This window comes from Halichoerus grypus, chromosome 3, assembly GCF_964656455.1.
Source record: "Halichoerus grypus chromosome 3, mHalGry1.hap1.1, whole genome shotgun sequence".
NCBI classification, from domain to species: Eukaryota; Metazoa; Chordata; class Mammalia; order Carnivora; family Phocidae; genus Halichoerus; species Halichoerus grypus.
This window is the reverse complement of record NC_135714.1, coordinates 21,054,068-21,070,179: the sequence shown is the minus strand read 5'-3', so window position 1 is coordinate 21,070,179 and position 16,112 is coordinate 21,054,068. Positions and strand designations below refer to the sequence as shown.

General features: G+C 37.5%; 1 protein-coding gene across 8 annotated transcripts in view; it reads right to left on the bottom strand.

Annotated features, from left to right (window-relative positions):
- Positions 1-16,112, bottom strand: part of RBPJ (recombination signal binding protein for immunoglobulin kappa J region) — a 220,561-nt gene that overhangs the window by 5,328 nt on the left and 199,121 nt on the right. For all 8 annotated transcript variants that reach the window (XM_078068470.1, XM_036099850.2, XM_036099851.2 and 5 more), the window contains 6 exons: positions 14,604-14,769; positions 9,945-10,119; positions 5,882-6,019; positions 5,614-5,726; positions 1,384-1,524; positions 171-326 (listed from right to left, as the gene is read on the bottom strand). In XM_078068470.1, the coding sequence (XP_077924596.1) occupies positions 171-326; positions 1,384-1,524; positions 5,614-5,726; positions 5,882-6,019; positions 9,945-10,119; positions 14,604-14,769 (889 nt within the window). The remainder of the gene's footprint in view (positions 1-170; positions 327-1,383; positions 1,525-5,613; positions 5,727-5,881; positions 6,020-9,944; positions 10,120-14,603; positions 14,770-16,112) is intronic.

Here is a 16,112-nt window from a genome sequence, read left to right as displayed (position 1 = left end):
GGCTCCCTGCCCAGCAGGAAGCCTGCTTCTCCCTCTCCCACTCCCTCTACTTGTGTTCCCTCTCTCGCTGTGTCTCTGTCAAATAAATAAACAAAATCTTAAAACAACAACAACAACAACAACAAAAAACCCCCCAAAATAAAAGTCAAATTGTGAGTAAGTGGTCTCACCTGAAGACTTTCTACAACAGGCACAGGGGTGACTGGGGCAAGGACAGGGCCCATTCCCTCATAAAAGGTATACTCCGCCTTATCCGTACTAATGATTGTCCAGGAAGCTCCATCATTTATCATCTCTTTATTTGGTTCTTTTGGGCATGGAGTGGCCTTATGAAGAAAGAATGTTTAGAAATCGAGTTTTATATACATTGCAGTATAAGACAATTTTAACAAGGTAGCACTCGTACACTGGAGTTAACAGGGAGAGAATTCAGTGCAAATTTATGAACTTCCAAACACGATGCTTTGCCAGTCCCTAAATAAACATAAACAGAATATTTAATTTGGCAACCTCACATTCAGCAGTTTTTATTATAATATGAAGTATTTTGGTGACATATTAAAAATAATACCTTTCATAATGACCATTTGAGAGTACGCCAGTACCTGTGTAATTTCTTTAATAAAAGATGAGAATTCGTGATGTAAATAGCTAATTAAAACTCTTTACGGATCCCTAAGAAAGAAGCTAGGAACCCCTCAAGCTTAAAGAGCAGTTAGAAACTCATGCACTTTCAGCAGGAGGGAGCCGAGATGTGAACTGGCATTCCCCTACCCCTACCTTGAAACACCCAGACCGGTCCATCCGCTCCGGGCTGAGGAGAATGGCTGCACGTGGCCACCTCTCTGAAACAGGTCTCCAGATGTTGACAAATGAGTTTCACATGAAAGTATAATTATCCTATTAAATCATCTGTCCATGTCACAGATGTACTCATGAAAGACTTCTGAATGAATGTAGTCAAAAATCAGCTTACAAAACATCTCGTCATGACCATCTAGGAAGACCCCCAATGTAAATCTGATAATTATGAACCCTCCCCCAAAATATATGTGTATCTATATACAGTGTCTTCACACAGCTTCAGCGGATTCACCAAACACTCAAAATCTACTTTTGGAAGATCTGAGGAACTTTTCGATTTCCCAGAACTAGATGTTAACTGTTTCTCCAAGAACATTTTTATCGTTTTGAGTTCTTCCTTGAGGTAGGGTGACGGCCATGTCTCAGGATCATGTAGGTTAAAGAACCTTTGGACTTGAGATAAATATCTGAAAACAGCTTCATGTATTTGGGTACAATTAACATTAAATGAGAGTTTTAGGTTTCTGTATGCTGCTAACTGAAAGACAGTACATTTTTACCAATAATTTTAAAACGTACCTGAAACTGGATTATTCTTTCTTGAGAAAGGCACAAGTACATTCTTTCAGTATCCTTAAGGTAAAATGCACATTTATGGAGTTGTGACACAGGATCATCTGCATCCAGTAATGCGGTCTGCTTATCAACCTTCCTAATTATCTGTATTTCAATAATTAGAAAAAAAAAGATTATCACATATGGAGAAACATTTACAAACAATAAGGCGAGGTGTAAAAAATACTTTCAGATGACAAGCATGGTAGAATGTGGAAGCTGTTACCTTCTTCCAAGAACACCTGAAAAACAGGGTGGGCAGATACTTGCTTTCCAGATCACTGCTTTTCAAACTTTGATGTGTATACAAATCATCTGGGGTTCTTCTTCTAATCTCAAAGATCTCATGGGGGCCTAACAGTCTGCATTTCTAACAAATTGACAGCTGATGTTAATTCTGTTGGCCAATGGACCATATTTTGTGCAGCAAATTCAGCTGGCTTTTCCAATAATATACAATGACATCAAAGAAAAAACTGTTTCTAAAGATACTGTGAGTATGCTAGTCAGTGCAGTTCATCAGCTAACATATCTGTTTTAAAAACCTAAAATATCATTTTGCAGATTAGGAAATGGGCTCAGAGAAACCAGGTAACTTATTCATAATCACCTGGTTAGAAGCTGAAGGACCAGAGTGTGATTCCAGGGCTGGCTGGCTGCCTGCCCAGCCTGAACTCTACTATATTTAGTAATTTTATAATTCAAGTATTTCACAAAACACAAAAAGATGTCTGAAAAAGAATCCTGTCAAGTCTGAGATGCCACTTAGGCCATAGAAGGTAATCACTAGGTGTTTGATGATTATGAAGAAGATCACTCCCAAAAGCATATAAACATGTTATAGAACTATTTCTCATCTAAAATCAAAAGTAAAGAAAATCCCTCCTTGACTACGTGTCCCTCTTCCACCCTCTCCACTCCATTTCTTAGCTCCCCTTTATGGCAAACTCTTCTTCCACACTGTCCAATCTCCTGAAGTAACTCCAGCTTTTTGTCTCAAAGTCCCCACTACAATTGCCCTGGTCGGGGGCCACCAAGGACTTCCAGAGAGATGAATCCGTGGGTATCAGGAGGCATCTGTCCTCACCTTACTAGCTTTCTCAGAAGCACTGACACAGAACATCCTCCTTTTTGGGGAGAGCCCTGCTCTAACTGGCCTTCTCACTGGCCTTCAGACTGTCCCAGAGCCGAGTCCTCGGACCCCCTTCTCTTCTCTCCATCCTCTTTCCTTTCTGTACAATTTAGAGGTTGGCAACTCCTAAAGTTGCATCTCTAGCCCTAACCTCTCTCCTCCGGCACGCAACTTGCATATTTAATTACCAACTCAACAGTTCCACTTAAGATGTTTAATAGGCTACCGCAATCTTCACCAAAACCCAGATTTTTGGGATGCCTGGGTGGCTCAGTAGGTTAAGCGTCTGCCTTCGGTTCAGGTCATGATTACAGGGCCCTGGGATCGAGTGCCGCATTGGGATCCTTACTCAGCAGGGAGCCTGCTTCTCCCTCTGCAGCTCCCCTTGCTTGTGCTCTCTCTCTTCTATCTGACAAATAGATAAAATCTTAAAAAAAAAAAAAAATTTAAAAAACGCCAGATTTTTAATTTTCTCCTACAAGTGATCCTTCTCCAACTCACAGCTCAATAAATAGCACCACCATTCACTCAATCCAAAAACTTTGGAGTCACCCTAGACTCCTTGTTTTCTCTTATACCCCATCATCCAATCTGTCAACAAATTCTATTACGTCTCCTTTCAAATAAATCTGTCACCTCTCACCTTACCACTACAATCCTGGTCTAAGATGCCACCATCAACTCTTGCTTGAATGATGACAGAAGCCCAAGCGTGGTCTCTCTGCTCCCAATGCTACACCCCATGCACGTTCTCCTCTTCACAGAGCAGCCGCAATTACCCTTCTAAACATAAACCAGCCATCATGCCCTGTTTAAAACCCTCCAGTGGCCTCCTATTATATGTAGATAATATCTCAATTCCTGCCTCCAGCCCTCCCCCTGGCTTGGGCTACCATGGCGTCCTTACTATTTGTCTCACATTTCCATCTTAAGTTCTTTTTGCACTCATGCTGTCTGAAATGCTCTTCACAGTTTGTGGTCTCTGTTCAAATATCTCCACTACAAAGATTTCTCTGACCCCTGGAAGCACTCCCACAAGTCTCACTTTATTCTTTTTTAACTTATTTTCTTTTCATTTGTTTTAACCTTTAATACATTAATATGGGTATTTCTTTAGCTGATTTTTTGTCCATCTCCCTAACAAAATGTAAGCTCCATGAGGACAGAAAGCCTGTCTTGCTCACCAATGTATCTCCAGTGTCTAGGCAGTGGCTGGCACATGGAAGGTTCAGGAGTATTTGCAGGATGCATGTATGTATGTAGGACTGTAATACTTTGCTCCACAATGAACATCCTTAATAGTAACTACTCAGTTTTATGAGGATTAAATCAATATATGTGAAAGTACTTAGAACTGTACTATTAATATCATGCAATACTGTTGGCTTTACTACTTTGCATCTCAATATTCAAAGATTTTTAACTAAGCCACAGTTGTATAAAAGTCCCAATCTTTAAAGTTAACTTTTTTCACGTTTACATTTTTTAGCTCTACAGTTATTAGTCAGAATCTTTGCCATTCTACTAACACCATGCCAATTTTTGAGTTTAAAGGGAAACAGTACACTTTTAGCAATTATAACTTCTAACATAGTCTGGGAGACTGACTAAACTCAAGCAATATGTTTCAATTCAATGCTAAAGTCTTCGAGCTACATTTAAATTTGATGAGGTTTGGACTTTAGAGAAATAACTGATTTTTGAATGATGTAAGTCTAGAGCTTCTAGGTCTACAGCACTGACTCCTGCTTCCCCATCACATGAGAGTCATGGTTTGTCTAGAGTACCGTTATTCGTGTACTCCACTGTTTCTCCACTAGCTAATAAGCACATTGAGAACATGAGCCATGTTTGGTTCAATTTTATTCCCCACAAGAGTTCTCTGGACACAGACACTGCTCACCAATAAGGAAACCAAAGATGTTCACTAGTATTTGGCATCAAAAACTTGCTTTGGTCATTTCTAAGTATTTTTTTTTTTAAAGAGTTTTTTTTTTTTTAAAGATTTTATTTATTTATTTGACACAGAGAGAGAGCTAGAGAGGGAACACAAGCAGGGGGAGTGAGAGAGGGAGAAGCAGGCTCCCTGCAGAGCAGGGAGCCCGACATGGGGCTGGATCCCAGGATCCCAGGATCCAACCTGAGCCGAAGGCAGCCGCTTAACGACTGAGCCACCCAGGCGCCCCTGGTCATTTCTAATTATTGAGAAGAGGAAAGAAATCTGATAACAGGTAGTGCAAACACTTTAACTTAAGGTATGTGTCGGTGAATTCTACATTCATAAAATATCAGGGATTACTCCAACTGGTGTTCTCTCCTCCATGCTGGCTTTGTAGCTTGTTGGTACAGTATTTACCCTATTTCTGAGGTAAACTGGACATACAGCCCAACACCGTGTCTGCCAACTTGACCTTGAATCAGGGCTACTCATAAATCCCCTCCATCTTAACTGAACTGTACTCTGTTTCAGAAAAGGAAGGGGAACATAAAGGAGGGAGTATAAGGGGCTTTTGCTTTCATTTTGCTAAGAAATGCAGTTTTTACAGTTTCAAAATCATCCTAGTGAACAAAAAGCCCTAAACACCATGCCTCTCTTGAGTATGAAATGACAATTTAATTTTCAATAAATCTATCTTCTTGTAGGAGGGTAAACTAAAAAAACTAAGCTTATATTTTTAAAGAAGTAAGAACTTCTATGCTTCTGAGAACTTGGTCCTGTGGTGGGACAGAGCAGGTACCACAGAAAATGACGACAGAGTATCTGTATTAGTTAAGAAAGGAAATCATAACGTAATTATTTAGTGCCCTCTATCGAACATGTTCAGATATACAACCAAAAAGGAAAACTCCACCAAAATTAGAGATACTAGTGTAACAGAAAGTCAGTAAGAATGCATTCATAAAAACACAATAAAGTGGGATATAACTGTGAATAATGAATAGCAGTGATTACTGATACATCTTCTTAAATTAAAAAGCATGAAATTGAAGTGTATTTTTACATTTGCATGCTGTGTCTTTTATTTTTCCTACACACAACTAAAGCCGAAGCAGAGCCGTACCAGCCTGGGGAGCGCCATGCCAGTAACAGAGCACACAAGTTTGACGGTCTGTCCGTAGTGGATGTAGCCGTCGCGGACTGTGAATTCTTCTCCTTCTGATTCATCATCATCCACTGTGTTGCAGGGAAAAAAGAGGCTGAATTATTACCTTGTAGAGTTCATTAATCTACTTAGGAAAACAACAAAACTTAATAGAGCTGTATATCTTACTATCAAAGAATTTAACAGTTTCACACTAAAAACATCAAATACACATTTTCGTACTCACAGAGATGAATGTAAAATGCTCCCCACTGCTGAGAACTGGCATGGAAATTACCTCCTTCTACATGCAAGTATCTGGTGCTAACTGTCTGGGATCGAAGTCGGTTAAACAGAGCCACCTTTGTTCCTGAGGCAATGCATACTGCAAAGAAAAAACAGCTTCTATTTACGTGGTTGGGGGGAAGGGACCTGTACTTGGCAAGTTATGATTATTCTTTATTATAACTTAATAATTAACAGATTGTGCTAACAAATTGATGTCCTTAAAAAAAAAAAGTCAAGGTAACTCTCATTAATGTCACACTAAAGATATAAAGTATGTCCATAAAAATAATTTTTAAATCAGAGCTACACAGTATGTTTCATGCAGTGCTGTTCATTAAAGGGAAATTATTTTTTAAATAATAAATATCCAGCTGTAGGAACTTGATTAAATAAATTATATCATTTACCTATTTAAATAATGTGTATCTAAATGCACTTGATAAAGAAAATATCTCCCTAGAAGACCACTGAATGGAAAAGCAGACGAGAGAAGCCTCCGCATACTGTGGTTCCCTTAGGTGTACACACGTACATGCACACACACGCATTTATGTGATTACACGTGTCTCTCCATGTGCTCACATCCAATCCTATGGAATGTATTCACAGAGAGGGGTCTAGGAGGAGGTTTACCAAGTTGATGTCAACTGCCTTTGTGATTTCAGAGATTCTGATTATTTCTAAATACCCTGAAGTATAGTGGTATGTGAAATTTCTTGGAAACAAAACAAAACAAAACACGTCTATGTAAGCAGGAAAATATTCTGGAAGTGAAATATGTTCTTTGCCAATAAGAAACTTATGATCAATAGAAAAAGTTAGAGGTTAAATTAAATCCAGTAATTTGAATTAGAAATAGTCTGAATACATGACATTAGCAAGAATACTCTATGACTACAAAGTAAGCTTTGTCCTCTAGCAACAACAAAAAACCCCAAAGAACAACAAATTTAAATCTGACCAAGCTTCTAAGTTAAACCTGACCAAACTTTACAGACAGGTTCCTCTGAGCCCTGTTTTCAAGTAGGCCTCTTCCTTGGGCCCAGTAATTGGCCTGCCTAGCCAGTTACTCCAAGAACGCAAGTTCCCCATCTCCCACCCTGTACATCTGATCACCCAGGCCAGGCTTTAGCAAAAAGCCTCTTAGCTGGCTCCTCTAGAACCCCCCTACCCTTAATGTTTCCTCTTAGTAATTTTCTACCCACTGACCCGCCCCTCACTCTGCTCCTTGATTATAAATCCTGACTTGTCCTTGATGTATTTGGAATTGAGATCAGTTCTACACTGAAGCCTCTTTTCCCTACTGTGATAATAGTGAACAAAATCCATCTTTACCACTTTTAACTAGTGTCCAGTTCTAGTGTGTTTCTCTCTGACACTACTGATTTACAAAATACATTAAACTACACCAAGGAAATGAAATTAACAAAATCCAGTATGTGGAAAGCTCTCAGAGCCAAATTACTCAGTTTCCTGAATAAACACATTACAAAGAGAGAGAGAGAGAGATGAAGAGGGAATCCACAGATAAAAAATACTCAAGGACGTGTCAACACAATATGTATTATATATTATATATATATAAATTATATAAAAATTATATAAATTATATCTGGTGGAGATTAAATTTGAATTATTCAAACAAAATACTTAAAAAATGACATTTTAGACAATTTTATATTTGATCAACTGACTAGACATTTGATGAGATGAAGAAATTATTTCTTTTTTTATTTTAAAGATTTTATTTATTTGACAGAAAGAGAGAGAGCACAAGCAGGTGGAGCAGCAGGCAGAGGGAGAGGGAGAGGAGAAGCAGGATTCCTGCTGAGCAGACAGCCCGACCTGGGGCTTGATCCCAGGACCCTGGGATCATGACCTGAGCCCAAGGCAGACGCTTAACCGACTGAGCCACCCAGGTGCCCCAAGATGAAGAAATTATTTCTTTTTATAGTTGTTTCATAACATATTTGTTTGTACGTGATCATGGTATTGTAACTATATTAAAAAAAACAAGAGCCCCTATCTTTAGAGATACATATTTGCAGATGATACGTCTTGGATTTGCATCAAACTAAAATGAGGCAGAGGAAAGCAGTGGAAGATGGGTATAGACTGGCCTGCAGGTAAGATCATTATTGAAGTTAGATGATGAACACAAGAGGTTTCATGTAATTATGCAACTGTCTCTATGTTTGAAAATTTCTATAATATAAAGTAAATGATTACAGTAATAATGACTGAGAGAACTAAAACCAACCAATACATAAAAACCCAGTAAGTTCATAATAAAACAAAATGAAACAAAACAAAAGCAATCAAACTAAACAAAACTCCTAAAACCTCACTGGGCACTTTCAAAGAATACTATTGTTATTCTGCAAATTAGTAAACAAGCATTTATCCTGCCTTTCCTCTGCAGACTATATTTGAAACAAACTGCTAACAAATTAAGTTAAAAGCATTAGAAAAAGCCCTTCATAAAATACTGGATTTAAGCAGCCATCATCAATGGTTAATGTTGCTGAGGAACTCTGTAACGGATGGATTAGGCTAACAGCTCAACTTACTATAAACAATCTTAATAGGACAAGAAATGGGATGATCAGATATCATAGGACTTCGATTTGAAGGAAACGAACATACAGAAGACCAGCTAATTCTAAAGTAAGTCTTTAAGTTTAACCACCAGTTTATGGAAAATATGAGAAACAGAGGCACATGTAATCAGCCAGATTCAGAATATGGAAATTCCAAAGGAAAAATGACCCAGTTTCTTCAACAAACGACATGGAAGAAATAAAAGGTTGGAGGGGGAGAGAATACACTATTACAGATTAAAATGTATGGACCTTATTTGGATCCAAGTTTGAACAGGCCAACCCCTAAGGAAAAAACCCACAAAAACACAACTGTAATAAATCTGCACATGGACTGGCTTTTAGATGACATTAAAGAACTACTGTCAACTTTTTTAGGTATACCGATGTTTAAAAAGAAAGCTATCTGTTAAGAATCACTACTACAGAAATGGTGGTTGAAAGAACAGGATATCTGAGATTTCCATTAAAATATTCCAGCCGTCAAAAGAAGGAAGAGGCCATGGAAATAATGAAACCCAACTGGCAAAACCTGTTGAGGCCAGGTGCATGGTCACCATGGTAAAAGGGAGAAAGTAGTGTAAGTTTGAAAGTTTTCATCATAAAGAGTTAAAAATAAAGAAAATGGGGTGTAGGGGTTGAAATGCATAATTTAATCAGACAGCACTTATCTTTGGTAGTCTAAAAATCTGCTCATAAGACAGGAGTCTTTGCCAGAGCAACCATGTTAAAAATTTTGTTTCGGTTTGCAGGATGGCCTTCCAAAGCCCGTTTGAGAATACTGTCTCTCAAAGAGGAGCTTTTGACATTCTTTGTGGATCAATTCTCCGTGGAATGTGAACGAGAACATCTAGCATCACTGGCCCAACACACCCAATGCCACCTTCAATCACTCCCTGCAGTCACTGACAGCAAAAGGAAAAAAAACTCCCATTTTTCCATATGTGCCTGGAGAGCAGTGAAGAACCCAGTCTGATTGGGAACCATTTCCCTAGACCAGGTCTTGTTCATTTCAATTAAAAAAAAAAAAAAAGGAAGCCCATAAAGTGGCAATAATAAGCGAGTGTGACAGTTTCAGATCAAGTGAGGGCCACAAAAACATTAGTAAAAATGAACTTGCTGGGGCACCTGGGTGGCTCAGTTGTTAAAGAGTCTGCCTTCGGCTCAGGTCATGGTCCCAGGGTCCTGGGATCGAGCCCCCCATCAGCTCGGCGGGAAGCCTGCTTCTCCCTCTCCCACTCCCCCGCTGCTTGTGTTCCCTCTTTTGCTGTGTCTCTCTCTGTCAAATAAATAAATAAAATCTTAAAAAAAAAAAAAAAGTGAACTTGCTATCAAAAAGTGATTCTTAATTAAAAAAATAGCTGTATCTTATTAATTTACGATGGAAATTGGTGGCAAAAAAGAAAACTCAAGCATACATACAGTCAGCATTTTTCAATGACTGCTTCTTTTTGGAAGGTTTGGAAATGACTTTTATCCGCTTGCTGAGGAACACACCGATGTCATCGCTGTTGCCGTAGAACATCTTTACAGACAACATGAAGTGCTTTCTCTTGTCTGAATCAGATATGTACAATGTTTTGGCTGTGCAATAGTTCTGTGAAAGAAAAGGAAAGCTTCAAGAGCACCAAAACCTTGTTGGTTATGTACTTACAGCTCAGTATGGCCATGGCTAAGTTTTCAATGAATGAATTCAATGAATAACTGATAAAACCAACTGTAACAATTACTGAAAGACAAAGTACAGGCGTCTTTATCAAGGCTATAAAATACTAATGTTGTGATCCATTTTACCCTAAGATTGCTTTAAAACACAGTTTTTTTCTTGTTTAATATAGCCTTATGCCTACATCACAGAATTACCAATGCTACAGCAGTAAATATTAAGAATAGAATTTTACAGTTAAAATAGTCCATGACTGTATTTCTGCAAAGAAAACATATAAATAAGGCTATCAGAATTCAACAAAATTAAAATATTTTAGCAGTGGTCCTTTTGAAAACAGTGCATACAGTGTTTTTCTTCATACAGCTGAACACTAGAGCAACCACCTGTAAGTCTGATGAAAACTATGCTAGACCAACTGGATAATTATAAAATATTTTATGCCAGAAAGGGATATTAAAAAAACGGCTGACTTTGCCCAATGGGATAATTCATATTATATCATCAAAAGAACTGGACTGAGGGATGCATGGCTGGCTCAGTCAGAGGAGCATGCAACTCTTGATCTCAGGGTCGTGAGTTCAAGCTCCTCATTGGGGGCAGTGTTTACTCAAAAAAAGAACTGGATTGAAAGGTAACAGAAAATAAATGCAGCAAGTTATTATGCCAGTTTACCAGAAAATAAATTCTGGTAACTGAAAAGATAGAATTACAGAGGTATAGCACTGGCAAAACAGCAAAGACACTCTCAGTGCTCCTATCTCAAATATATGTGACAATTCTAAACTCTTTCCTATTCCCCTAATCCCTATGAATTAGTCAAGGAACTAAATTATTGATCTCTTTTTCCAGATTGGGTAAATGATGCTCAAAACACAGCTTAGGTATTTAAAATCAATGAGTTAATATTTTTTAAAAGATCAATGCTCTACCTTAAAATTAGGCTAAACAAGTTTCTTTGACAACCTCTGTTGTGCGTTTCTTTTAAAAATCAGGAAAAACGCCACTCATTTACGAAATAGCTAATGTAGTCTAGGTTTTAAATTTTTTAAATTGTAATCATGGGCAATTTTAGTAGCAGAACAAAAATAATGCCGCAGCTTATTTCATTTCTCAATAGCAAAGTTATGTAAGAAACTGTAGTTGCCATGTGAATATTTTACACTCAATTAAGTTTTCCTAAATTCAGAAGTGTGGTAAAGCTTTGAGAAGCTTTGTTCTGCAGAAGACAAAATTAAGATAAAGTTAACAGTAGTAAAAAGAAAAATAAAAACAACAGTACTTCACACTCACGCAGCTCCTTCTACTCAGGGATCTCCAAGCATTCAGAGATGCTGTGGCAGGACTTATCGGTCTGCCATACAATAAGAAGCACTGAAGGTCAGATTAAGCCTAAACTATGGAATTGTTCTGTACCATAAAAGACACAGTCTAGGAAAATGGGTATCAACATACTAAAGTAGACAGTTACAGGGAACAAAAATGAAACATGTATTTAAATGAAGACAATTAAATTCTCATGGGAAAAAGACTTTCACACAAAGGGTTTTATTTTGTTTGGAAAAAGCACACACACATATATCCCTTTGAAAAAAAGGAAAATGTATCCCTATTTTTTACAGAAGTGAGTCTTAATCCCCCAAAAAATAATCATACCTGGGATAACTGTACTAGAACCATTATTTTTTTAAAAAAAAACTGTAAGACCACCGACCACAAGCTACTCAAATTCCATTAAAAAAAAAAAGGTAAAAAGTCACTACTCAGAAAAAGTATTACGGCATTAAGAAAATAAAGTAAATAAAGTTTAAAGTTACATTCATCATACTAAAAGGCTAGATTACCTAAACAAAATTCTAGAATAGAAAACGGCATAAAATAAACCTTTCTATAAATAATAAACAATTTAACTTAAGAACAACTCTTTCAAGACGAGATCTTCAGGCCACAGTAATAACATGTGCCCTGAAATGAGAAATACCAGATATAATACTGCAAAAGTACTGTAGAAATATGTGAATTATACAAATAGTGCTAGCAAGAGAGGTGTAGGGGATGTAATTTTTGAAAATAAGAAAAACACAAGTGGGCTAAGTAGGGATTAATTCATGTTGTACAGCTTACCTAGTTCCAACTATGTAAGATATAAAATTGAGGAAATGAATATTTAACAAATTTAAAACATTAGGTGAAATCTCAGATCCAAAATATTATCAACATAGAGTCAAATGTCATAACCATAAGAAGTGCTACATATACTAGAACTTTACTGTAATGAGTATTAAGTACAAATACCCAAGAGTGCAAAACAAATATCCCTTCTTTTTGAATAATGACTAAACTGAACCATTCAATGAGCAGACTATTGAAAGAAAAGAGTATTACCTTAAATGAATTGAGGTGAAGTGAGACAGGCAAGAGCAAAGGGCCCCTCTCTGAAGCTCAGCATCGCGCTGCTCAGGCCATCTTTGCCTACGTAGGCCCACACCTACCATGTTCTTACACCTTTAGGCTCCAAGCACATATGATGTTACTTCCACCTGGAATGCCTTCTGCTGACTCTCAACAAGTCTTACTTTATATAAAGTAAGACTTCTCCAATAGCATTTTTCATTAAAACTAATAATATTAACAAGTAAATCTGGCTTATAGACATTATACTACCCCATTAGTAGATGCTTTAAATACTAGTTAATGCTCAAGCTTTCAGGTATTCTTTTTGTCTTGTGTGAATTTTTAGGGCTTGGGGAAAGTACATAATGGTATAAGTTGAAGAAAGATATACTAAGCCATGATGCTGGGAAAAGCAAGTGGGGATGCTGTTTGCTTGGTATTAATTCCCTTAAAATGCTGGAAGCTGGAATTGGTTAAAGCAGGCAATGAAATTCAGTTAACAGTTAAATACGCTGGTAGCTACAATCCCTGGCTTCTCACTACCTACCTAAGTAGTCAATTCATAGTACCAAGTGTCTAAATGTACAGCTTGGAGACGTACTCTGAGACTTTCTACAGGACAGGAAAACAGGTGAGACAGAGCTAAGGCCTATCAGATCAGCCTACCACTTAAAAATATCCTTTACTTTGGCTCAAGGGTCATAATTTAGAAATATTTCTTACTGCTCTATTTTCTTTTAAAATGAAACCACCTTTATTGTGATAAGTTTTACTGAAAATCTAATTAAAAAATACATAGCTGACAAGCCTTACTGATAAAAATTATAAAGATACAAATGTCATAAAAAGGGCGCCTGGGTGGCTCAGTTGGTTAAGCGACTGCCTTTGGCTCAGGTCATGGTCCTGGAGTCCCGGGATCGAGTCCCACATCAGGCTCCCTGCTCAGCAGGGAGTCTGCTTCTCCCTCTGACCCTCCTCCCTCTCATGCTCTCTGTCTCTCGTTCTCTCTCTCTCAAATAAATAAATAAAATCTTTAAAAAAAAAAACAAACCAAAAAAAACAAATGTCATAAAAATATCTGAAGAAGGCTGTTATTAAGGCTTCTTGGTGCAGATTCTGTGTATTATCTGTAAATGACTAAGATTGAACTGGAGTGTACAAACCTCCTAGCTCATCACCTTCAATGTTACCTGCCAGCCCCCATCCCTACTGCCAACTGCAACATAGCAAACACTAAGATACTCAGTAAGGATTTACTGAATGAGGAAATATCTTTTTATGTACTATTTTAAGACATTCACGTGATCGTTGAGAACTAAACATTTTTCAAATTTTAATATCAAGGGAAAACAAAATAATAGTTAAATGCTAAGTCAATAAGAACTATTTTTGAATACTAAAGGTATAGACTGAAATGATTACGTTCTAATTTCATAAAATACAATTAGTAAAACTAATATATAAATTCCATTCCCTAACAAATTAATCAAAGAAAATTCCTAAAAGTCTTGAGTAAAGCTGATTGTGGCTGTTCTTGTCTATTGCAGTTTTGCTTCACACAGAAGCTAAGTAAAACATTTACGATCTTTATAACCCAGGTAAATACTTCTAAGAATTTATCTCTATCACTTTGCTTCTAGTATAAGACTAAGATTAAGAGAGAGTAAAATATTACTGAACTATGTATTTTCACTGTTTATTGAGTATCATGTCCCCCCTGTCAGTCACATGACAGATTAGCCTCCTAAATTTATTATTGGCTTCCTGATCATAGCCTGCTCAAACTGCTCCCAATCTGAGGAAGCTTACTATGTGCCACCTTTAGATGTCCACAGCTCATGACTAGACCACAGCTATTTGACCAGTTTATCTCTCGTGGGTAGGGCTGGGTGTGTCTGGGGGGGGGGGTGGTGTTCAGAAAATTGCTACCAAAAGAGATAAAAGAAAAAAAAAGCATCAGCACAAAAACAAATACGCTGGTACCATGGTGCTCTTTAAGAGAACCAACAGTTTTAATTTACCTTTCCTTCCAAGTTCAGCTGCTGCATTTCTTGGTCACTATTTCCTATTCCAATAAATGCACATGGTTGAGACTCTTGTTCAGAACAACCATCTCGTTCCATTTGTTCTTTTTTTTTCTTCCATCCACTGCCCATAAGATACACACAAGGAGGAGGGCAAAAAAACCTGAAACAATATACACACCACAAAAATACAAAAACAATGCAATTAGACTCAAGAAAGCATTTCTTTTCTTCGAACATATGAATACAAAATTATACTGAAATGCATTAAGTAATCTCCTAAAGAAACATTTTGGTGAAGCCTTCTGTAATGCAAATAGTCATGTACAGAGCACGGAAATCAAGGCTTTCACAAAGACTACACTTGTTCAGGGCAGGTTCGTCTATCCTAGAATTACGCATTCAATTACATCAGATACTTTTTAGAGCAGAGAGTATTAAATTTTCATGGAGCCCAGAATTCTAAACTATTGGAATTCAGCAAATCTAACAATGTCTAAAAGGTTACAGAAGATGATACACCAAAGCAGAATCTACAATTATTAAGATCTACTTAAAATGACATATTATTCTTTGATGACGTTGTTTTTTTTTTTTTTTTGAAGATTTTATTTATTTATTTGACAGAGAGAGACACAGCGAGAAAGGGAACACAAGCAGGGGGAGTGGGAGAGGGAGAAGCAGGCTTCCCGCGGAGCAGGGAGCCTGATGCGGGGCTCGATCCTAGGACCCTGGGATCATGACCCAAGCCGAAGGCAGACGCTTAATGACTGAGCCACCCAGGTGCCCCAATTGATGACATTGTTATGGCTATTGTACTTTATTTGGTAATTAACCTGGAAAAAAGATTTAGAACAATATCCAAAGTAGAAACTTTCAAAATATTAATAAAAGTAGAAGAATTACAAGCAAAATGGACAACTGGATTCCTATGTGTTATATATTACACCCTGAACACCTGGTGCAAGTGGATGACTGAAAGAACAATGCATTGTACCCTTTCACCTCACAGATTACCAACGGATTTGTTTTGCTAGCTGCCAAAAACCTGCCTTCAAAAATTCTTCCCATCTAGAATAACTTCCTTATACAGTCGACCCTTGAACATTATGGGGGTTAGGGGTGCCAACTCCATATGGAGTCAAGAAATCCATGTCTAATTTTTGACTCCCCCAAAATTAATAGCCTACTGTTGACCAGGAAGCCTTACCATTAACGTAAACAGTCAACACATATTTGTATGTTGTATGTATTATATACTGTATTCTTAAAATAAAGCTAGACAAAATACTACTAAGAAAATAAAAAAATAGATTTGTAATACTATACTGTATTAACTGAAAAAAATCTGCACGTAAGAAGAGCCTGCAGATGGAACCAATGTCATGCAAGAGTCAACTGCTATCTCCTCTCTAGCAATTATGAAATATCTATTTCGGGGCGCTTAGTCAGTTGGGCGTCTGCCTTCGGCTCAGGTCATGATCCCAATATCCTGGGATCGAGCCC